This window comes from Procambarus clarkii, chromosome 94 (genome assembly GCF_040958095.1).
Source record: "Procambarus clarkii isolate CNS0578487 chromosome 94, FALCON_Pclarkii_2.0, whole genome shotgun sequence".
In the NCBI taxonomy this organism is placed as follows: domain Eukaryota; kingdom Metazoa; phylum Arthropoda; class Malacostraca; order Decapoda; family Cambaridae; genus Procambarus; species Procambarus clarkii.
In genome coordinates, this window is record NC_091243.1 from 10,946,489 (window position 1) to 10,972,930 (window position 26,442).

Consider the following 26,442-nt stretch of genomic DNA (forward strand, 5'->3'; position numbering starts at 1 on the left):
GAGAAACCTATGACTGATAAAACAATTTAACAATATATTTAATAATTAAATATAACAATACTATAGTTTAAAAAAATGTTGAAACAATAACCATTATTAAAGACATTTCAGAAACAACATTTTATGAAATGTTTGTAAAATTGGTCAAAACACTGAATTTAGGTAGAACTAAAACAATAATATACATTTTTTAGTTTAGTTTTCATTTTTTGTTGTTGAAATAAAATGATTATTCACTTTGTGTACCAAACACCTTCCCATCCCAAAACACAATATCCTCCACCAAATAAAGCAGGTTTACATTGATCAGTTGAATCTTAGAGATCATGATTTTTTTATTAATAAAATGATTTGATACATACAAAACTAAAATATTTTTTTTAGCATCAGTATAATATTCAATACTGTAACACATCACACTTTACATTGGCAACAAAAATGTCAGTATAACCTCACATTATATAATAAACATTCTTAGGAGTCTCAGTTCTCAATATACATTCGATATGTCTCAAAACATCACATTCACTTTTATGTCAATATTTTTTTTTTTTTCTTTTAACTAGCTGTCTTTTTTTGGTCATCAAAGGACTTAGGTAGTCATTTTTATCTTGATATATGTGGAATGATAATATATAATAATTACCAAGCCTATGATATACATACTATATTATAAATGATACAATAATTTTCAAAGATAATCAACAAGAGTATTTTTGTTAACTACATCTCAACATTCATTAGGTAAAGTTACATTTACCAATTACAACAAATATTTACATCCAATAATTAACTTCCTAGTGTTGGGGGACTATGCCTAAGTGGCCACAAAATCTGATCAGAATTCCATGTAAAAAAAAAAAAAAACAGAAAATGCCATTGTGTCAAGTTTTGCTCGATTCACTCTGGGAAGGTAAGGAAATTATCAGGAGACATTGCCAAGCCATTATGACAATATAGCACATGGAAAGGGGGGGGGGGGCAGAATAACGATTTGGGATGGGATCGAATGCCAACCTACATGAAGCAAGACCGTCGCTCTACCAAGTGGTTGGGCGAGTCACTTTGGGAGATGGCTTCAGATGAGCCAAAATTATAATGGGGTCAAGAATTTTGCTCAGTCAGGATATCCAGTAATTTTATCATATAATTTGAGTGCTAGTTAACAAATATGTATATATACATACTTTTTTAATTGAAGGATTAAAAGGGTCATTCTACTGAAGAATTGGCTATATGCAAAAACTAATAATGATTTGACCACAAATAAAGTTGTTGTTGTTAAAGATTCACTACCCGGAACAAAAAGTTCCAAGTAGCATGGGCTATGGTGAGCCCGTATTTTTTTTTTTTTTACAAATAAAGTGCACTAAGGAATGGCAGCATAAAAAAAGCCTTGATGTCATTACATACACCAGGCCACAGAAAAGATGAATATTTATTCAACAGTTTTGAAACCAAGATGAGTGTAAACACTGGATAAAGTAAGGAAAAACCATGTTCAGTGCAACCTCCAAAAATCCAGACTAATTACCGTAATTCAAGACCTGGTCTGGATTTTTTTATTTGTTATTTTGTATTGCGGGGGATGGGAGGGGGGGGGGATTACCAAACTTGGGAGTTTTTGTATAGTAAATAATAAACATTTGCAAATTGATACAATATATACATTATTTTTTTATTATACTAATAATGCAAACATGATCAAGTTTGACTTTACTTTATCTACCCTCCTTGTTCTGGCAATATGAGTGGAGTACATTACTGCGTTGGACTTACTAGACACAGTGTACTGTACATGCCAACACTAAGCTCCTTTGTCTACATCCTCATTTCCCACCCACAATCACTTAGTAAAAGTAAAAAATACTGAAAATGCAACACTAAAAACTGCTATGCCAAGTTGGTTCCCTTTTTCAGCAATTGTTTTTGTAAACCCATGAATTTTTTTTATTTCAAAAGCTATTCCATTAGCAAAATCTTTACACTATTTAGAGGTTGCACCGTTCCGTACAGTAATCACACAATACAGTACGCGATTAATGCAAAACTGGCCCCGACAAGAAAAATAAATAAAATTAAAAATGGAGATGAAGTATCTTTCCACTTTTCAACTTTAATTTCTAGAGGTAACTGCATTACAGGTTATCAAAAATTATATATACACATTATTGAGATAACTGATGTTCAGTATTATGCAAACTGCTACAATTAGGCTTTCAAGCATCTTAGGTAATGCAAGAGTAGTTTCAAAATAATGCTCCCATACTTAAAACCTGGATAAAAGATAAATGTAAAGGATTTCCACCATTCTCCAATGCTGGTGCCTGGAAGACACAGTAAAATTGCTTATAACTATAAGAATAAACATACAGTATACTAATTATTTTAGAAATTCCTTAACACTTTTAATGAAATATTTCATATTACAGTACAGGTACAATAACATTTAGCTTTATGAGTATGAGGGTGTGGTAACTCCACCGCCCACCATTCGCTGGTGCAAATGGCCTCCTCCTGGGAGCCGGTCTGCCGAGCGGACAGCACACTGGACTTGTGATCCTGTGGTCCTGGGTTCGATCCCAGGTACCGGTGAGAAACAATGGGCAGAGTTTTCTTTCACCCTATGCCCCTGTTACCTGGCAGTAAAATAGGTACCTGGGTGTTAGTCAGCTGTCACGGGCTGTTTTCTGGGGGTGGAGGCCTGGTCCAGGACTGGGCCGCGGGGACACTAAAAAGCCCCGAAATCATCTCAAGATAACCTCAAGATGTTCCATGATAAAGGGAAATGGGAGGAAACTGGGTTAGGACCCATCTTCCCACAGACCAAATTCGTCCTCGCCCCATGAAAGTGGGCTAACACGAACATGATTAAGTGTAAAGTTATCCAGTACTAGTTGATTCAAACAAAATGAATTACCATAAACAAAATACAGTATTAACATGAACTTCTGAGTGCTTAGATAAAATATCTAAAATTGTATATATTAACCTATGTTATTCTACCAGGTTCATCACTCAGTGATGAAAATGAACTTTTAATAAGTAAATCAGACTATATCACTATGTGGATTTATTTTTAATATTTGGGGTACAGAACAATAAATTTTTGTAATAAATGCACTTAAGCTTGTGCAGGCTAGTAATGAAGGATGTAGAACTCCTCTAAATGCTGGTGCTTACTCTGGACACGCATTTTAATACTGCTTCAAGTTTAAATATCACACTGTCAACAACAAGGTGTCCAGAATTAAGATAGGAAAATTATGGATACAAGAGATATTATCATGAGGGTATAACTGTGGCAAATTTTCGAGAACGTAAAAAGGATTAAATAGACAAAAAATCTTGTGTATCAATACTGAGCTGTCGAATGATTCTCAAACTAAAGAATGAGACAAATAGGTACAGTACAAAATTTTGTTTACATCAGCATGTATTAGTGAAAATATAGCAGTTACTCTTAAAAAAAAAATGAAGCAGACACTTCATAGTTCAGTACAGTACAGCACAAATTATATAATGAATATAAAATTATCATTATAAAATGAAAATGCCATTTCGTAAAGTGTACAGTACAGCCAACAACCCACAGTTTGACCACCATCCACTTGAACATGCTGGTTAGTATTTGTTTTCCACCTGCACTGCTCCTCAGTGGCAAGGGGGGCCATGCTGTTCAGTCTAGCTGACACAGCTTTGTTTTTGTCATGTTCACAGACATTAAAGGTTGTTTTTGTTATTTCACTGAAAACATTGAACATTCCTCCACAATGCCAGCTCAAAATACTGAAAAATCAGTCCATGAAGTGGAGAGTGACGTCTGTAAAAGTTGCGAGAGCCAAATATGCAGTGAACAGGACAACTTATTTTGTTTTTTCTATTATGTTTAAAATGAATTTGATAAAGCAATTCAGCAGGAGAGAGCAGTTAAGTCAGGCTGAAGTAAAGATTGTCGATACTGCTGTGTAAATGCCAGGATAACAGCTCATGGAGAAGGCAAAGAATTTATATACTGTACTGTATGAAAATTAACATTACTGAGCAGTGTTTGTATGGTGACGGGTGGCTAAGGCACTTTTAGTTACCATGGTATTAAGCATTTAAAAGTATGCAGAGAGGGAATCAGTTGATGGAACCTTAGTGTCTCAGGCCAACTCCTTTATACAAATCTCAAATTCACCATAGTACATCACAACAACCAATTATCCAAAAAAATAACACCGGACATCATTCCAAGATGATGGACCAACATCGCAACTCTTGACGAATTCTCTATTATTTTTAGTACTGTACTGTGATCCAAAATATTTGTTTAACAAAGTAACCCAATTATTCTGTGACAGGAAAGATTAGCCCCTAATCCGATCATAATATACCGTTTGACTACTTTCAGTTCCAAGTGGTCAGACTGTGGGTTGGTGCCTATGTATCGATGCCTTTGCTTAAATTTTTGTGCGGGATGGGTTGAGGGATGGGGGGGGGGGGGGATATTTAGAATATTCTACACTAATATATGACTATTAAATAGTTTAGGGCTTAAGAAAGCACTTTCTGTGTATTTATAAATTGGTTAAGCCATCTATTGCCTTACTTTCAGGTTCTTTCCAAAATATTGTTAAATAAAAAATAACAATGTGCTCCCCTTCCTAATAACTACATCGATGGAAAGTTTTTTTTTTGTATGAAATGGATATATGCAGGCGTTTGTACAGTATAAAATTATCTACCAGTTCACATGATAATGATTATCACTACTTAAATACAAGTCCACAACATTGTGAACCAAAACATAAAAATATGTTTTGCAAGGAATTTAACCCTCGCCCAGCAGAAAATGAGTTAGGCACGCTATCCACCATACCACATGTATCATGAAAGAGGTGAAACTTTGCAGCCTCATCTGCAACCCTTACAAGGTTCTGTAGCAGGTCATCTGGCCAAAAATTTATTTTTTATTTGCCTCCAGAAGGTACATAAAATTTATGTATTTCAATATCACTACTTCAAGCAGAACTATATCAAATTAAAAAAAAAAAAGTTATTTATATTCAACCTGAATGCTTGCCCTGAATTTTATAGAACCTCTGGAAATATACAGCAGATTAATATCAGAAAATTCAACAAAAAAATTTCTGACTCAGAAGGCACGTTCTTCCATAAACACAATTTATCTAAGGCCATTATGTAAAGAATAATAGCCACTAAAGGTGGGAAAAATTATTTATAACAGGAAGTCATGAAAATAAGCTCACTACACTCCCGGTCAAACGAATTAAATTCATACCAAACCCCACCTGACAAATTCCACTGTATCTTGTGAATGCTTAAATTCAGCCTTTCTTAAATAAATTGATGTTTTTTGTTTCACAGGTACCAACAAAAAATCTATTAATATTTTAACACAAATCACAAAGAAATATTGTCATACAGCTGTATAAACAAAAATAAATATAGTACTACTATATGTATGAAAATATATATTACTTACTTTTGCAGTGAAAGTCATTTGCCTTGTTACACTAGAATGATGTGTCCCTGTATAGTGCAACCTCACTTGAACAGATCGAAACCCATGTTGAACCAAAAAAAAAAAATTCTAACAACCCCAAAAATAAACCCATATTTCAGATTTTTCAAAGATTTTGCCATATTCTTGTCTGTGGCAGTAAATAATAATAATAATAATAATAATAATAATAATAATAATAATAATAATAATAATAATAATAATTTTTTATTTTTTACAATTTCTTTACATAATTTGTATTAAATGCAATAGCGTTTATGAGACTTTCTGTGGTGGATGTAACTGAACATGCCCTGGCTAGGTGCTTTTTGCTTTTGTGATTGTGTGGCAAGGCTTCTCAGTCCTCAATGATTTTGAACCAATTTTTCTTTGGCCATTTTATTATTTGTGAATTGAAAATAGGTCTACCGGCAACATACATTAGTCTAAAACAGGATGGGGATGAAAAAGTACCTTTACACGGAAAAAAGAAGAAAGAGTAAACAGATTGAGAAATGTGAGCATGCTTGGTGAGAACATCTGGTGATGTTTCAAAGTGAAAAATTGCCAAGAAATACAAAAATAAATGGTTTATGCAGTAGCATAGTGTGGCACTTTTGTTGTTCGTTTTGAATTGACTATACACCCTCATTCCTACCACTGAGATTAAGGAAGAAAAATAAGCACTTCTCAATGGTAAATGAAGAATATATACTATAATAGTTTTCCATTTTTTTTCCATTTTCTTCCCTACTTTATCTTCATGTACAGTATATTTAAAATTCATATGTAAAGACATTTGGGATAAGGGAAAACAAACCCATTGCAATGGTGAAAAATGGCAAAACTCTCAATGGACCGAAATCTTTGGTAAAATTAAATAGGTCCAGTCGCAATCACTCCATTCAAGTGATAGGCCACTGCATTATTTTGCAAAAGTGTATTGTAAAGTGCAGGCCGTCAATGAATTTGCCTACACTTTACAGTCAAATTAGCAAAAATCTTTAAGAAGATGCTGGTACCAATACTGTACTCCATCACATTATGACCACCCAAGCTTCACTGATAACCTCTTTCTTTTCTTTCTACCTCATACAGCTTTATTAATACTGCTGCTCGGTATTATTCTTACACCAAATTAGAACAATTAAATAAATAAAAGGTGAAAATCTCCAGATGAGGCCAGATAATTGCAACGCAAAATCACACGAGGAAAAAGAGCACTGGGCAGGTACAGTGGCTACGCGTAAACATGACTGGGTCCAATAGGTAAGTTTCCGTAAATATAGACAGATCAAATTAAACATACATCACACAGTACATTACTGTTGTTAATTTCAAACAATTGTTAAATTATTGTGCATTAATGTTTTTTTTTAGATATTTATTTGTACAGCAGTATAATTTATTTTTGGTGTGCATTAGCTGCATTATAGTCCATAAACGTGTATCACAATGAGTACCGTTACAAAAAAGACACCTGCCGGACTGACAAGAGGTTTGGTGAGAATGTCCTGTGGGACTATGGGGGGAACCAGTCTTTTGTAACCTTAGTCAAAGCCTTCACTGCAATTAGTATAACAAAGGCTTGCATTATGTTTGGTCGAGAGTGCAGTGTACAAGTATTAACCTTCTTTGTGTTGCATTATTTGCAAGGTTTACAAAAACATACAATATCAAATATATATAAAAAAATATGTTGCTTAAATTAGTAAACTAGAGTGCAATGCTTCTCTTGTGCATCAGTCAGGATGACTAAATAAACATTTAATATCACAAACAATATCCACTACCTATGGCATCTAACAAAACAATATAATGCATATATTAAATTTCCTAAATTAGTAAACTAAACAGTATGTATATATAAATATATACTGTATATGTATTTATTATTTATTTATATATACACATATATCTCCTATATTTAAGCATTTACAATTGGACCTAATTTCAATAAATATTACCTTAAAATATTAATGTTTAACCTTAAGAAGACGTTGTGGCATCTCCAGTCCGCATCAGCTCCAACATACAGCCAACAGCACCAAAATAACCCTGCAGACAAAGTCACAATTAATAGCATTATAATACTGTACTAGCTCTTATCTATAAATCCAACAAAATTTTTGTACCTCATTTTCAATGTATGTACCTTACCTGACTAATCATCTTATCTTGTGCAAAAACAGTGTATCGGAATTCACTCAGTATATGCCACTATTACTTTGAAGAGTATGTTCAGCAAAAAAGGAATAGGTTCAAGATATTCATTTAATTTGGAATATAAATAACCAACATAAAAAATTAATGGATGTATATACAGTAATGAAAGGAAACTGTGTACAGTATAAGGACAGACTGTTGTATAATGAAAGGCAGCTGTATACAGTATAAAGACAGACTTTTGTACAGTATAATGAAAGGAAGCTGTATAGTGAATGACAGCTGTATGAAGTGTAAGGAGAGAGCTTTGTATAAGTAAAGGCAGCTGTATACGCTATAAGGATACATTTTTGTACAGTACTGTATAATGTGAAAGGCAGTTCCATACAGTACAAAAACAGACCTTTGTATAATGAAATACAGCTGTATACAGTATAAAGACAGACTGCTGTATACAGTACATATATGGACAGACTTTTGTACAGTATAATAAAAGGCAGTTGTATACAATGTATGTGCAAATTTGTATAATTAAAGACACCTGTATGCATTATAAGGGCAGACCTTTGTATAATAATGGTATATTTATACCCTTTGTATAAGGGGTCCCTGTAGTACAGTCAAGTTCGTTCTCAACTCAGAATAGAGAATTCCGGGTTTTAATACCAGGCGGGACAGATGCTTTTCATTGGATGCGTTTCCTATCACCTAATGCCCGTGTCCACCTAGCAGTAAATAGGTACCCAGGAAAGTCAGCTTGTTGTGGAGTTGCATCCTGGGGAGGGTCAGTAATTTGACCCCGGGAGAAACCTCGATATAAGCCTAACATGTACTGTATGTATAAACTGGCTGCATGACCACAGACACAATGAATTATAATGAGAAGTTGAGTGGATAGTTGAGTGGAGGTTGAGTGAATACAGGGAGGTGGTAGGTGGAAATGCTGCAAAGGTCAAAGTAAATAACATTTAACAATTATATACGAGTTGTAATTGCAGCGGAATACACAGTAAAACTTACCTCATGTTCTAAAAATATAGCTTTCAGCTGTCCACCAGACCAAAATTCCATGGCGTGAGACAGCAATTTCATAGAGATGGGGTTTACACGCAGGAAATTACCTACAAACAACACCTGTAATGCAAAAGTAAAAAGTGTAAAGACTTTACTGCATGTGCAACACATAGTTACAGATATGGCTTATCATTAATTTGTCATCATTACCACATTTTCCACCTTCGTGTGGTGGGGAGGCATCACCCCAGTGAATGACATTAAGGCACAGAGGACTGAAATGCTCTTCTCTGAGCAGGTTCTTGGTTGCCCCCAGAGCCAGGGTCCATCCAGGACACCACTCACACACCTGGCTATGGTTGATTTTTAGTCCCATCATAAAAGACTTTACACAAATAGTCTTACTACATAGTTCGGGGAAGACAGTGATGAGTTTGTTTCAATCCACCACTGAAAGAGACTGCTCATCATGACAAAGAGCAGAGCAAACCTCTTGACAATTCTTCCAAGCACTAATTGTCAACAGAAAGATAGCCAATTATTTTTCTGCAGACTGCAGAGAAAGCTAACAGTTACCCAACTGCCACCAGGTGGCAATCAGGCTGTCATTACAGGGCCAGAGAAGCTGGAAACCCACACTTAAAGCCTATGATACTTGAGAATCAAAACCAGTTGACAGATAATGGCTGGGAAACATGCAGAAAGATCTTAGCATGAGTAAAAATGTTTATTTTAAGCTATAGTGATATATAGCTTAAACTTTGATTTTAAAATAAGAGAAATTTGACTTTGATTTTAAATAAAGTACTGTATATGCATAACTTTAAGTGGTAACAATGAAAGCTACCAAGTTTAATTCATCCATCAAATATAAGAAAACTATTGGCACTAGTGAGTTTCAGATTAACATTCATTCAAAGACAGAGTGGTGACAATACTATTTCCTTTCTTGAGGCGGCTCAATGAGTCAAAGACATTGATAGAATGTCCCTTAACTATAACTAACCAACAAGTAAAATTTTTTTCAATGTGCCAGATATTGCAGCTACATAAAGTAAAGTATACTCATTCAAGTCTATACAGTACCTTATTGATATTACAAAACCATTAATCTAAATTTACAGTATTCCATCACTTAGTTTTACTATAAAAGCAGATCAGAAAATTGTGATCTACCTAATGTTTTATCTTGCGTAAAACTAAAAAAAAAAAGAAAGACAAATGATAAAATAAATTTTGAATTAACACCAAAATGTTTCTAAAATATTATGTACTGGTATTACCAAGGAAGTGTCACTAATCATTAAATTTACTAAGATATGCACATAATGCTGAACATGTAGTGCTTTGTGTTCTTTCACATACCTTTTCAATTTTTTCGTTAGCTGCAACCATTCGAGCTATTGAGCCAATGTTGTTTGTGATTGTAATTAATGTTGCACATGCAAGATCTTCACGTGACACTTTTGCTCTTTTCTCAGCACTGTTCATATTACCAAAACTGAAAAAGAAAATATTGAAATTAATTATATTATTTTTAATTTTATTAACTACAGGTACATACAGTATGTTCTTTTTTAGTTCACTCGAGACTAGTATTCTAGGTTGGTATATCTTAGGATATTAAATTAGGTGGTATAATGAGTACACTAGAGGAATACAGTATATTAAAATTAGACTAGTGTAATGAACACGGCCTTCTGTATCAAACAGTGGCAGGTGCCTGTGCCTATGTATCGGTGACAACTGAGGAGTGAGATCTAACTCTTTATTTTGCTTATTAGCCTTTTGGACTATGTGCATTTTATATCGCTTGATGTTCGAGTTCTGTGTCATATCATTTCTTAATGTTGTGGATAGACATGGTTCCAACATCTTTTAAAGCATTTTACTTGCTGATACAGGGGACAAGAATTTTCTTTCATTTCTATGATCCAATTGCATTTCCAGCTTCCACCGATTTACTATTGTCGTATTTTTTCTCAATTTAAAGATGCTGTCCTTGATCATCTTATCTATTCCCCTCAGTATCTTTTATGTAGCGATTATATCCTCTCTGCTCCTCCTCTTCTCTAGGGATGCAAGACCAAGTTTCCTTAATCTGTCCTTGTGGCTTAGCCATCTCAATTCTGGTACTGGTCTTGTTCCAAGCTTCTTGTCCTCCTTTACTTCACCTCTCTCTCCCTCAGTCTGTATCTTCCTCTTACTCTATTCACCTTCCCTATCCTATTTATATCTGCGAGTACTGAGCACAACAAGTGTAACGAGGGGTTACAATAAGTACTGGGTGTTTATAGTATTGGGTTGGAATGATTTTAGAGGGGTTATCTTGGTGATTCCGGGGCTTAGCGTCCCCACGGCCCAGTCCTCGACCAAGCCTCCTTTTTGTTACATACCCTCGGGAAGCAGCCTGTAGCAGCTGTCTAACTCCCAGGTACCTATTTACTGCTAGATAACAGGGGCATCAGGGTAAAAGAAACTTTACCCATTTGTTTCCGCCTCCACCAGAAATCAAACCCATAACCTCGGGACTACGAATCTGAAGTACTGTCCACTCTCACCTGTCAGGACCCTCTATTTTGGGGTGGGAGGTGTAATATGTACCTATACTAAAACACTACATAAATATTTGATTTTATATTTTTCTTTGGATAATCTGAAGGGCAGGTCAAATATTTTCATTACAGTAATTTGGCCACCTGTTAAATTTATTATTTACCTGTCATTTTTGACAAGAGACAATTTTGAATGTTACACAAAATTGCTGCAGTTCTCTAATGCTAGGACATACTGTATACATTACTGTATATCAATTTTATTAATATACAGTATCTTTTAAATATGTAAATAATATTGTAATTAGTTTTTACAAATTTACATTCAAGTTAGCGTATAAAAAAATTGAATACCTTACCTGCTGGCCACAATATCTCCGCTCAGCCCAAATCTGTCATAGTCACCACCGTATATGTCTCTCACTAATTTATCAACATTTTCATTATTTCCCCTGGCTGCTAGTTCAATAGCTTCTTCAAATGTTTTGCATCCTGTTAAAAGACAGGATAGACCCAGGAATGTGCCACCACCTAAACTGGTCCCCGAGACTCTTCTGTAATGGTCTGGACTATAAGCTGCCAATATGCTTACTCCAGAACCAATATTCACCACCTGTGAGATGGAAATACAGTTCATGATTTAGAATGCAAGAGAAAACAAAAATCATAAGTATGAATAATTCACAGGAAAATAATTCCAAAAGGTAAACTAGATGACATTGAAGCCCAAATTAATCTGTTGACCAAACCACAATCGACTTGAGAATGGTCCAGGACGGACCGAAACGTTGTCGTCTCTTCACTTTCTAGTCTGTGGTTTGGTCAACATATTTCAGCCACGTTATTGCGACTCTTCGTCCCCAAATTAATCTCTTATTAAAGGAATCTTGTACAACCACAATCACTTGCCAGAAAGGGGTATGGATCACTGAAGTCAAATGTGACCTTCTCGCACGTTTCTTCATTTCGGGGATTTAGAAAATAATAACACTCTCTATCCATATTGTTGTCTTCTATATATTCTATGCCACGAATCAGACAGTCAAGTTCATCAAATTTGTGCAGAGTCAGGTTCACCTCCTGTAAATAGTTCAAAAGCAAAAGTTAGAATGATTCAGGGTTGTTTAAGTTCATTACCTTTCATATCTACTCTAAAATATTGAAACTTATTCACTATCAATTAAGTAGAAAACTTCCAGGGCAATATTAAACACAATGTAGCCTCACTTAAGGACATTTTTGTCCTCAGCCTCATCAAATTATTATATTGTAAACACGCAATTATATAAAAGTCTGTCTGAAAAGTTGTCGAGTTAAGCTTGCAACTGCTTGCAGGCTCACTCAACACTCACAGAAACACTCCTAACTCAACTGTGGATGCCTCAAACTCATCAAAATCCATTTTGATGAGTTTGGATTTTATGGTGGATCTGCATATTTGCAGATGGAGGCCATCTGCACATTTGCAGATGGCCTCAAATATCCAGCTGTGTCCAGGTATAAGGTAAATAACAGCACAGTGTATAATTTTGAGTACCGTAGTACAGTATACTTTTCAGATGAGTTGCATATTACTCTTCATTCTCACTTCACTTGCAACTTTTTTCTCTCTTCAACTCACTTGGTATACAGCATTATTTTCTGTTTATTGTTACTTTTGAGAATTTACTGAAGTGATTAACTTGGGCCAAATTAGGATAACCAAATTATATAGGTGTTGTACACTGATACCAAAGTTCTTGAGAAAACTCATAACTATGGGAATAGAAATAAACCTTAGTGACAATGACTAGAAAAGGCTGTAATAATATGCTCATTTTTTTTTTTTGGTAGATGACAAAGTTGTAAAGAATCACAATATTTCAATGCATTAAGCATGTTAATGTTAAAATTGATTGCAAATGTTGAAAGTAGTTGGGCCTGCAGGAAAGAAATAATCCTATTAAAATATTAAATACTGTACTTTAAGTTAAGAATTTGGTTTTGAACGAGCTTGATGACCTTATGTTAGAAGCGGCAAGCACTGATATTTATATTATTAAAGTAATTCATGCATATGGTTGAAAAATAGCAAAGCAGAGGTTAAGAGTAGAGCAAACCAAGCAAGGCCATGAGAAAAACTTTAAGAGAACCTTTTGTGAAGGGAAAGCAGTTCAGTATGGAAGAAAAAAGAGGACTACCTAAAACTGTTCAAAACTTTCATTATTGATATGAAACTACTGCCTAATATCTACACTCTGTAGATCATTTTTGATCTACAGAATGAAAACATGAACCAGCAAGACGAATTTGATAGCTCAATTAATATTTATACTAAAGAGAATAGAGTGGAAATAAATCGCGCGTCACGAGAAGTGTATCATCATAAAGTTACACTGGCTGCCAAAACACTGTTGTGATAACACAATTACTGAGGGATTCGTGAAGACATGTCTTACTCTGTCTACGGTTTTGTTACACTCTTCATGTAGCTGCTCTACTATGCATGCAAAATGAGTATAAAGCACTAGTTAACGTATTAGCATCTTTGTACATTTTTGTTATGCTCTATGTCAACTGGGGGTTGGACGTGTTTATTTGTGCAACGTTATATGATGTATTGATTCCTTTATACATTCACATACTCAAGCATAGAAGCTCAAGTAATATCCATTTTATCTACTCTATTTACTGCTAATCTTAAGATACAGCCAGAAGTCTCCTGAGATAGTTTATGCTTTCCACAGTTTTGATATTTTTTACCCCAGAAAAGCTCTCCTTCCTTGAGGGGTAATGGCCTCAAATTCCCTCCAAGATAGTTTAATCTAAACATAAAAGATACTTCAAAAGAGCTTAAAGTATTTAGTATATTTAATCTTCCCAATATTTTAATGGTAATACAGTACAATACATTTATCTCTGTACTACTACATGGAGAAGAAATTATTAAATCACTCTAAACATTTTATAAAAAATCCAAAAGTTACATTTTTTTGTATAAAAGAATGCATACTTGATCTGGCAGCCAAGCTTCCATGGCAATATTTGATCAGATTTGAAAGAAAATATTCTGCAATTAAAATTTGCTCACCTTGCTAGATGATTGATAATCTAGCAACAGTTCTCCCATATTTATCCATTTTTTAAGATACATTAAAATACTGAAGAAAATATCCAGTTAAATTATAGTAATTAATATGTATGTTTACCTTTCATTTATGTAAATGCCCAAATTAAATCATAGAAGTAAAATTAATCTGTGGATGGATAATAACTAAGCTACTGAACACTGTATAAAGAAGCAAGGAAATTTATAGATGAACAGAAAAGGAGCACGGGGAAAGGAAGATGGGAGAAAACAGGGAAAAGGAACAGGAGTACATTGCTAGAACTGATAACATAAAATTTTCTGAGGGAGCCTTTGGTGGCTTCCTGAAGCTCTCTCACTGAGATGGCTGTTGAATCACATGTTATGTGATTCACCTCGCATAACTCTCTCACCATTGAATCACATCAGTTATGTGATTCACCTCACATGACACTCACCGTTGAATCACATCAGTTATGTGATTCACCTCACATGACTCTCACCGTTGAATCACATCAGTTATGTTAAGTCATGTTTGGCCTACCAGAACCAGAACCTGGCCTCTTCACAGAGGCACCAAGAGCTGGAGGACTGTTACGATCACCTGCACCAAGAAAGTATCCAAAAACTGAGGCAAAAAGTCACTGGATCAGTAAGTTAATCATACCCAGCACTGTCAATGTGGAATCTCAGTCCATCAGGCAAAGCTGAAGGCTGAACCTAGATAAGCCAGCTGTTGAGATAGGCTAAACCATTAACAACCTAGTAATGAAGTTCCTGGAGAACCACTGAGTATATCTAAGACAGAGTGCTCAGCACAAACTAGCTGCAAAGGAGAGCACCAAGAAATTGAAAATGTAGTGGGAACCTCAGGAAGAGGAAGCCGGTGATGAGGAATGAACCAAACCAGAACAGAGACGGAAACTGGGTTACAGGCTGATTAAGTAATGATACACACAGAAGAAACATTTCTATTTAGTTTATGTACTGCCAAAGCAAGTAAAAAGATGAGTCCACTACATAGTGAAAACAGTTTCTAAGAATTATAACAAGTCACTTAAGTGAATCTCAAGGCTGCTATATGTATATGTATCAACCAGGAAGAATGTTATTTGACTAAGGCAAGAGAGCAAATGTTGGTGTGGGTGCTGTCATCTGATTACAGTTTGGGGGTTTATAGGCAGTTTGCGAGCCTTGTACTTTATGGCCCTTGTGATGCTAAGTTGGGCTTGGAAAGGATATAAGTGCTTATGAGTAAACCTTAGTGGTTACTCTGAGTTTTTCTTCAGTATCTCCTTAGCTCCAGTGTGACTTGACAGGGGTATTTAAAAGATTATTTTTGTGCTAGTGATGAATGTCACAATGCACTGATTGTCATGATCCAATCCATTGGGACCTGAATGGAGCTTGCGTAATGGAGCATCTGAGTGGAATAGTTCCAAAAAAACACACAGCAAAAATACAAAGGAAGTTTTAAAACATTTATATCTCAACACGCATCTAAGGCTATTAATCTTCCTCATACATTAAACACTAAAGAAAATACAAGTAAGAAAAAAATAGGAAAGACTGATGATTATTTCAAGGAAATCATAGTACTTATAAAACCAGACTTCTTGAGAATGTAGCATGCAATCTGAAATGTGCACCAATCCCTCCCAAAGTGGGCCTAAAAATTATACTATCAGTTGAAATTAGATTATGACTTATCTCCCTGACGGCTGCCCAGAACAGCCAACGAAGACTGATTAGTATGCAAGATAAATGCTTCAAAGCTGTTTAATTATCTGACTGGTAATCTCAACCTTTTAGTCACTGTCAGATAAGCACTGTATAATAGAAAGAAATGTATCCACAGAATATAGAGACAGACAATATCACCTCCTGTAGCCAATATTTGACCTCTATTTTACCCCTCAAACTTTTATGTACAAGCTTGGCTCATACTTGTGACATATGTTTTCTTTTATACATGTATGAAGAATCACCAGCTTACTTTCCATTGTTTATAAACTATGGAAAGGACAGAGAAAAGTGTCATTTGACAACTATGTGATTTTGTCTTTTAATGATGATAAATGTGTATGTAGTTTTACCTAATGCAATTATATTGTGATTCAAAATGTAGTGAGAAGAAATACCAGTGTGATAAACAAATGAATCTATGAAAGGACAGATGGAAAATGCAATTCATTATAGAGCAGCCAAATTTTTAGAAGAGACAATGTTTTTGTCTGTACCATATATGCTGTTTTCACTACACATTAATCCTATGGTTTGTTTACTTTACGTGCTCCTTTTCCTCTCTATTCTTTTAGATAACTTGACTTAGCACAGTTTTCTTCTAAATTTTAATAGCACAAATCCTATAATCAAATAGTTCAATAATAATAAAAGAAGAAAGTAAGAGCACACCCCCAGCTGTAAACAAGGGCCACCACCGTGCAGTAGGATTAAACACCTCCACCTTGAGGGTTACCCAGGACTGTCTCTACCCACATAAAGGGATTGTCCAGCAGCTGGGGGGCAGGAGGGGCCACACCAGACATTAATACCCACGCGATGAAATTCTTCCTCAAATTTGTAGGCGCCACCTCCTGTAGCACAGATGGTGGATGCAAGGCTGGCCATACCCTTACTCTTGGACAACTCAAGGAATTGTGGCATCTCTGATGTGGGGAAGCGTATAAAGTGGAGTGTGCCTGTTCGATTTCCAACGCACACTTTTTCCATCTGTAAATTAAAATAAGTTTTTGTCAATATGAAAGGCTCCTTCATGAGCAGAATCATTCAATTATTGAACTTCATAAGTTAAGGTCTGCTGTGTTACATATCCAGGATTATGTAGTCAGGCAGGACATCATACCGGCAACAGTGCCACAAACTCGTAATCCCTACAAGTCATTAAAGATGCTCACTGGGATAAATACTTAATCTAGCCCTGAATGACTATCAGACAGTACAATTCTCTACAATTAAAAACCTCTGCCATGCAGTATTGCAGAGACCAATAAATACTGTTCTCCTACTTCTTACTACAGTATCAAGTTGATCACCTGGTTGTCACCGTCACCACCTGTAAGTCCACTACGGGCTCACCATAGTCTGTGCTACTTGGAACTTATGTTCCATAAGTAGCACAGACTACTGTACTACTGTACTTTTGTTCCAAGTACAGTAGCTGAATCCAAAACAACAACAACAACCTGTAGTGAGGTGGAAGTACCAATTACATACACAAAGACTACCTGAAATCTTACCATTACCAATTTTCTGAAAGGAGAAAGAAGAGAGATCTTGGGCAAAGTTAAGAAGCAGCACCTTTGCCAGAAAAGCTCCATAAGGAGTGATTGTATTGAGCAGAGGCTGCTTCTCACAAAATAATACAAAAAAATACATAACAAGAGAAACAGTAACAGAGGAAGAATGGAAGACCATCATATGCTGTATAGTTGGAGCACTTACCAGGCCACCTCATATTACTGTCTAGACAGGACACAAAGTTGTTGAACAGGCTCCCTACCACCTGCTCCCCACAAAGAAAATGGCTGATCTGACTTAGAAAATAAAGATGCAGTAATCTGCAGAAAGCTTGAGAGGTGGGCAGTGCTTCCATTTTTTGCATATACAAATACAGACATGAGAGGCCTGCTCTCAACGAAACCTTTAAAATACTTAACAATTACGAGAATGTTGATTCTAACTTTTTTAAAACGTCAAATGTAACACATACAAGGAGGAATGGCTTCAAGCTTAACAAGCCACAATGTAGAAGAGATAACGGGGAATACTTTTTCACCCATAGGGTTGTAAACACAAGAAACCACCTACCCTCCAAAGCCATAAATGCGAAGACAATACTGCAATTCAAAATCCAGCATGAGAAAATCATCAGGAAAAATGAGAGGCCTTTGACAAGCTACCAGCTTCCTATCCCTGTCAAGGTCGCTAAAGAAATGGCAACCCTCGGATAAATTCAGGTAAATATGTTATTCGATAAATTACTGTCACTATCAGATGAGAAAAATGCATTTTTCAAATTTCAGGTACTGTAAGAAATCCAGAAAACCGGAGATTTTGATAGATAACCGAGAATGGCATCAGGCCATACTGTGTTACTTCCATACAGCAGTGGCTCAAAGTGTGAGATATGAGAGGTGTTGGGGGTAGAGGGTGTCAGGGAATAGGGAATAGTCAGGAGGGACTGTCCGGGGAATGAGAGGCATGTGGAGGGGGCCTATGATTACTGTATAACTAAAAATTATATTAAAAGAATTCATTACAGAAGAAAATAAAGATCTATTATCTAATATTACTGTATAAGAAATAAAAATGTCTTAAAAGCTGTGCGTACAGGCTGAAGAGTGTAGTTCCCCGCTAAAATCAGGGGATTTATTTCTCGTCTGGTGGCTACATAATGTGCCCTATTTAAACCCGTCCAGGCCCAGCCAATCTAAACAAGCCATGTGCTCTCTCCCATTGTGTTATACCACAATGCCACACCATTAGTGAACAAATTTCTTGCATAAAAATATATAAATAAATAAATAAATAAATAAATAAATAAATAAATAAATAAATAAATAAACAAACATGTTATATAAGTGGGTATTCAATCACTGTTTTTGAAAAATGTGTAGATAAATACAATTATTCAACACAAAACAATACATAATGTAAATTAATAAGTTAAGCTATGAACGTCCAAACTTGATTATCTGAGCCCTCTCACTCCTACTCCTCGAGTCAGCAGCTGTGTATTTAGTGCTGACGCACTCGTTGACCCTTCCACCCAGCTACTGTGCATGTTTCACATAACCAGAAAAGATTTTTTTTTCCCACAAAGGCAGAGTGGCACTTTTGATAATAGCTACTCTTGAATGGTTAAAGTATCAAGGAATTCCAGGTTATATTTGCTGCTATTCAGGATAAATGGTAATTACAAATACATTACAGTATTTTTAAATCACTTTAACTTGGCTTGTAAAAGTTTGGTTTGAAGGTACTCCACTGAGCTTATAAAATATCATGTGTGTTGAATGTTTGGTCTTATAGGAGCTCAATCCTCAAAGCCAAAAGTTACAGCTGCAACTGACCTGAAGGTGAGCATCTCGATGACCTGTCTCACCATAGGCAGAATTACTTTTGAGGTATCTTCGAATATTTTTGATGGTTTCTACTTCACTTTCTTCCTCGGCCTCACTCAAGTCAGTTGGCTCAAAGTATACTAGCTTTGTCAGGGTTCCGCCAATGTCCATTCCAAACCATGGCATAGCTGGTGAAAATTTTGTTTAAATTCATGTGATGTCTATAATTTTTATTTCTTTGGCAAAAGGTCTGGAATTCACACACAAAAAGATAAGGTTTAAGATTATTTGTTAGATATTATTACATAACCAAAGTTAAGTAACATAAGAATAGCATATTAGATATAATTTAAGACATAGGAACATAATTACATAAGACACATAATTAAGAACACTAGCAGCACTACATAAAATTAAAGGAAATGGTGATTTCAAGTATTGACTGGATTAGAATGACAAAATGTATAGTGTACTGTATAGCTAAAATTTTATTTACAGCAAAACAAATAATAACTTAAAAAGTACTCTACAGACTATTGTAATTCAGAGAAGGATATTAAGATAACATCAGGTAATCTGAATTATGAGGTGGGAAGTGATGATATTCTTTATATGTGCTAATCTAAATTGAAACAAGAAGGGGAGAAAAAGCCTTAAATAGATTCCACTAAAGCCAAATATGGCTATTGATCAAAGACCAGCACTTACCAGTGTCCCAAAAGAAAAGTTCCTAAGCAGTGTATAATGTTAGAGGAATGCACAAGGAATAGAAGAATCTAGAAGTGGTAATAACCTTAAGGAAGAATTGTTGATGTGATAGGTTTATGTGGGACAAAAATCAATGGAAATGAGAATGAGGAAGCAAATGGAGATGTATGAAAACTTGAGCAAAAGAAAACTACAGTATAAAAAAAAGAGTATCCCAATTATGAATAAAAATTGAAATGTGATTTTGAGTAACTTTTTGTACTGCAGTTCAAGGTACTTGTACATGAAATTTAAGATTGAAAGAGCAAAAGGTTTGATTGTATATGCTCCATATGATGATAATTAGAGTGTAATAAAAATTGTTCTGTTAGCTTAGAGAATGATACTGGAATGGTAAAATGGGAATAGTTCCTGAAAATGACAAAGTGGGTGGAAATGGTGTCCCAGGGATATATGGCAATGGTTGCAGATTAAAAAGATTTATACAATGAAAGAAAGTTATGTACAGTATTACTAATACAGTTCTGTATATATTTTAAACATAAGAAAATACTGTAGCTTAAAGAATGACTTTTGATGTCATAATAATGTACTGTGGCTTCAAAAAAAATAAAAGGCTATTATGTTGAACACTGTCAGAGGTATGTTGAAAACCAAGAAATACAACAGTTCCAGTGAGTACTCATTATTGTCAAGCTGGGTATATCAAATCAAGCACAATTATTAAAGTATCAATAGTGTTCTTCAGGAGTTTCAAGCCAAATTCAGTGGGATTTAATTTATTGTGGTTAGCTAGATAAGTGTAAAGTTGCTTATATTCATAATTTACTCAAATAATTTAGCAAATGAGAGTAGGTCTCTCTCCTACTATCGGCCTAAAGTTGTCAAATTACTGGAATATGATTGGCTTTGGTCAAATAAAAAACATCACTGAAATAATCCCAGATCATAACTAGGAAAAGAGAATTTCTTCATAGAATTTTGGTTGAAAGATATTAGACTGTACACGATACTGCTGAGCATATGGTTTGCTGATATTAATACAGTATACAGAACTGTCCAGTGGAATAATATACAGTATACAGTGTCAATACAATTATAAGATAGTTCAAAATTTGCAATAAATTATTTTAGTAAACTTACAAGGCATAGAGTCATGAGAAGTCTGGTGACCATTGCTCCCGTTCATCTCCATACAGGCCTTACTTTTGCATGGCACCGATCCTGCATAACCGTTTGCTGCTTGGCTACTTCCTACTGGAATTCTTGCTACATTTTCATCTGTAAGTAGCTTGTCTTCTACAGGCATTGTCTGAATCAAAGAAAAGCTCAGTGATAAGAAATGTAAGGATTGTATAACAGCAATGTAGGTTCAAATAAATTTAGTTTGCATTTGAACTGGTACAGTTTTCAACTGATACAAGAAATTTAGGAAGGGAAGGATACAAAAAAATAGGAAGGATACAGTACTTAAGACAAGATATCATTGAAGATTACACTATCTTCAAGCATGACCTTGTAAATTCCTGCATTCATGATACGCCTGATATTTCCGAGACAGAATTTGAAATTAGCTGGCGCTTATAATCTCAGATAAGAATAATTGTAATAATAATAAAAATAAATTTTTATCAAGACAATATAACCTGGCAGGATTTCAATATTATATATATACTGTATATAGAGTATATGGAGGCCACAGCCCTCCGAATTGCTGTGGCCCTCCGTCTTTATTTATTATATATATATATATATATATATTATAATATATATATATATTATAATATATATATATAGTATAATATATATATATATATATATATATATATATATATATATATATATATATATATAAATAATATATATGCATATATTTATATATATATTTATAAATACTGTATATATAATATATATGTATATATATTATATATATGTATATATATATAATATACATATACATATATATATATATATATATATATATACATATATATATATATATATATATATATATATATATATATATATATATATATATATGTATATTATATATATATACATATATATATAATATATATACATATATATTATATATACAGTATTTATAAATATATGCATATATATTATTTATATATATATATATATATATATATATATATATATATATATATATATATATATATATATATATATATATATACACTGTATATAAATATATTTAATAAATAATATATAAACAAATAATAAATATGTAAAAAGAATATAAATATACTGTATACATTTGTAATGTGTTCTACACTGTGTGTGTACTACATAATTCATATAGTAGTTTACAATGTAATAACTTGCAATGGTAGAGTATGACTTGTTACCAATCAATCAATCAATTTCTTCTTTATTATGCACCCCATACCCATCCCGTGGGCGGTGGTGTAAATGATTACAGAGGCACATAATCGGTTCAGGAACTGAACCTTCTAGTTCGTTTAGCTAAGCAAATAACAATGTTTGACACTAGTTACAAAATTATTAATGTTGTATACACATGTACACACACTCATACATACATGAGGCACCCCACACACAGCCCAGGACGTGCATGTGGTGTCCCCCCCTGGACGCTCCCGGAGGGACGAGCAGGAACTTAATAGTTACACCTTAACTAACACTGTCACCTTCCATTTTCAATGAAATAAGTCTGGTGCAAGTGACCATTCTTCTTTATGGCAAGTGGCCGTTCATCTTCCTTCGTGCGCTCTGTGGGGAGGAAGGTACACATGAGACGATGTAGACGGGCTGGCGTACTTACTGAGTTCTCTCACAGAGTGGAGTAATTGCGAGAGTTTAGGGTAGGAGAGGAGAATATAGCCAGGGAAGAGGAGTGTGTGCAGGCCGCTCGCCGTGCAGAGGGGAAGTGCCAACAGATGAGTCTCGCCACCGCTGATCGTACTCCAGCACGCTCGCCAACCCTACCGCCATTAGCCCCTTATTACCCCCTTTATCTTCTCTTTATTCCCCACTTATCTATCCTTAATTATCGTAAGACAAAGCGCGGGGGTGAGGATTTCTCTCGCCGTAGCTGGAGACGCGCGTGGTTATAGTGGTTTGTTAATTTTATGCATTAAAGGCAGATCTAATGTGACGTCATCATTTGTTTAGGTAGAAAGCTCTCCCATTGGAGGAGAAGCATCACGTGACACCTGTGCATGGCCGTGATTGTCTCCTTTGCCTTCGATTTTATCTCAAAGCCTGGGCCGTGTTTTTTTAGCTTCTTCCAGACCCTTGAGGTGTTTATGATTGTTAATGTACATAGAGAACAATCTCCTACAGTATCTGCTATGGCAGGAGTGGAGCCTGAAATAAATTAATGTGCAGAGTGAGGTATAAAATATTTGCACGTAATTATATCCTCAGCAAAAACATTTAGCCTAAGTCTAGCTAGCGGCCTGTCAATTCAAGGTTACGCGTCTAATGATCAAACGTATATCCGTGTGTAGGCACCCGCCGGAGTCTGGCATCTGCTATTGACCTAGATTAATAGGAAACATCCGCTCTGATCTTTTATTACTTCACATTTGTTGGTTAATTTGTAATTTAGTCTATTTATAATGCATCCCGTGCCCATTCTGTGGGTGGCATTGGTAATCAAAACGAGACCAAATTGTTCAACATTTCCAGCTTTCACGTTTATGTTTTAAGTACACGATAAAAGAGCGCTATTCTAATTTATTTATTTATATACAAGAAGGTACATTGGGGGTTAAGAGGTACATAGCAATGATGAGTTTACATTCTTGTAAAGCCACTAGCACTCATAGAGTTTCAGACAGGTAATTAGAAAAGTATATAATGTAGGCCATTATATATTAGCCGTGAAATAATTTTATCCCTAATTATATCATTACACCGGGTTGATTATGTGTTATAAAGTGCACACAAACATACATATATATACAGAGGGACGCATTGCCAATTTTATGAGTGCCGGAGCTCTGGCGGGCCTGACAAAAGCCTGTCATTTCCTATCCTATCTTTATCTGAATTTGCCTGAGGGCCACTAGTTTAGTGGCCTTGATGAGGACAGGAAGCCGGCGGTTTATCAAATGTCTCCCCCATTTGACCTGGCGATCTTTTCCAACTATATTTTAAAACCCAGCAGAGTTTTGGCGTTTGCTGCTTCGGCGGGTAGGCAGTTCCACGGGTTTACAACCTTATGGGTTAAAAACAATCTACTGTTTTCTGTCCTACATTGTGGCTTGTTTAATTTGAACCCGTTGCTCCTCGTTCGTGTTACATCTGACTTTTTGAAGAAATTGTTCGGATCGACATCCTCCAAATTGTTCAGCATTTTTAAGGTTTCGATGAGATCCGCCCTGTTATGTCTGGTTTGTAGTGTTGTTAGCCCTGTGGCCCTCAACCCTTCCTGATACGAGAGATGATTAAGCACTGGGATAATTTTTGTTGCCCGGTGTTGCACCTTCTCCAGAGCAGCCAGGTTTTTCTGAAGCTGAGGTCTCCATGCCTGGGTGCAATAATCCAGGTGGGGGCGCACCAGAGACTTATACAATTGAACGACTACTTTCTTTTCCTTGAAGGTAAAAGTAAGCTTGATTGTTGACCAGACCACACACTAGAAAGTGAAGGGACGACGACGTTTCGGTCCGTCCTGGACCATTCTCAAGTCGATTGTAATTATTCATAGTCGATTATTCGATCGTGATTATTCACAAACAGCTCATCTGCATCAATTGTGATTGATTATTACGCTTGATTATTCCCAGGGTTTGGTTCGCTTTTTTTTACTGCCGCTTCCACTTCTTGTGCAACTTTTAGTTAAAAAAGGTTTCTGACTCCAAGGCCATTTTCTTCATCTATTTGTTGTAAGGTAGTGCTGTCAATTTGGTTGTTGTGACGTGGATTGTTATGCCCCACATGTAAGGTCTTGCATTTATCCACATTAAAAAACATTTGCCAGTCATCGGACCATTTGTGGAGTTCATGTAGTAAGGTGACCCCCGGGACCCTTTGTAAGGTCTCAATATCACTTTCACTTCCCTCTTTCCCATAGATCTTAGTGTCATCTGCAAATTTGATGATTGTAATATTCTCATCTATGTCATTGCTGTATATGACAAAAAGGATTGGCCCCAAAATGGCCCCCTGTGGCACTCCACTTAGGACATTTCCCCAGTCAGATTCATTCCCATTTAGCACGACTCTTTGTTTTCTATGTTTTAACTATTGTTTTATCCAGTCCCGCATTCTTCCACACGATTACGTATTGTCACACGATTAAGTATTTTGTGTTTGTACTAATTATCGTAAAATATAATTATCAAACAAATAAAGAAAAAACATCAATCATGTATTTATCAATTTAGGAAATTAAAAGAGTGCTCACAAAATACAACCAGTGAGAAGTTTGACCCCTTGTGGATACAATAGTATCCACAAGGGGTCAGGTGTGAGATGTTTTCAGGGGTGCAGGCGAGGAGTCACAATAACGTGGCTGAAGTATGTTGACCAAACCACACACTAGAAAGTGAAGGGACGACGACGTTTCGGTCCGTCTTGGACCATTCTCAAGTCGATTTCATGGGTGTGAATCAAGTCTTGTCCTGGTGTGTAATCTGCCCATCTGTGGTACCGCAGCCATATGGTATATGGCTCAGGAATCCTCTGAACTCGAGGAGGTCCATGTAGCTTAACAAACATAAGTGCTGATACATGATTTGTGAGAATTCTTGAGAATGTTGTTGTTATCAGGTTCATGTGACTGGATCCCCTCTCACACTCAGTAGTACTAATTGGAATAACTTGTAAACAGCTCAGTGATGGGTGTAAATGTTGGGGAATGCGGCGTCCATGATCCTTCAAATACTCTGCTCTAAATGCCTTTAGAGACTAAGATGAAAGCTTAAACCTCTTACAGAGATATAACATTTCAGCTTCGTAATTAGGTGGTATTTCATCAGGTCAGTAATTTTGTTCAAAGACACACATCTGACTTAGCAATGATTTATACATTGCTAAGACATCATACATGGAAGTTGTCGTGAACATACGGTGCTGAAAATTTTTCACAAAGCTAGTAAGAAACTGTTGATAATTATTGGAGACAATTTTCTTGTTAGTTGTTATGGTAATTCCTCCTAACGTCGTCCCCATTTCAATGTCTGCCCGAAACGCTTTGCGTAATAGTGGCTTTAGGCATTGTATGTACTAGCTCTATCTATAAAGCCAACAAACTTTGTAAAATCTCTTTATGTATGTACCTTTGCCTAAATAAAAATTATTATTATTATTATTATAATTGCCTGTTGAGCTTCTAAAGTT

General features: G+C 35.4%; 1 protein-coding gene and 1 long non-coding RNA gene across 3 annotated transcripts; both read right to left on the reverse strand.

Annotated features, from left to right (window-relative positions):
* Nucleotides 1-25: 25 nt before the first annotated feature.
* fbl (pantothenate kinase 3 fbl) lies at nt 26-23,074 on the reverse strand. Of its 2 annotated transcripts, none has more exons than XM_045729526.2 (9): nt 22,916-23,074; nt 21,250-21,418; nt 19,408-19,586; nt 16,871-17,044; nt 12,154-12,324; nt 11,604-11,857; nt 10,055-10,190; nt 8,696-8,809; nt 26-7,567 (listed from the first exon to the last, which is right to left on the reverse strand). In XM_045729526.2, the coding sequence occupies exons 2-9, from the start codon at nt 21,413-21,415 to the stop codon at nt 7,499-7,501; spliced, it is 1,263 nt and encodes a 420-aa protein (XP_045585482.1). In that variant the 5' UTR covers nt 21,416-21,418; nt 22,916-23,074; the 3' UTR covers nt 26-7,498. The 2 variants fall into 2 exon arrangements, with proteins under 2 accessions (XP_045585482.1, XP_045585481.1); XM_045729525.2 differs by having other exon boundaries at nt 16,811-17,044.
* Nucleotides 14,081-16,801, reverse strand: LOC138360037 (uncharacterized). Its single transcript, XR_011226182.1, has 2 exons — nt 14,799-16,801; nt 14,081-14,753 (listed from the first exon to the last, which is right to left on the reverse strand). It is a non-coding gene; the product is annotated as an uncharacterized lncRNA (long non-coding RNA).
* Nucleotides 23,075-26,442: the final 3,368 nt, after the last annotated feature.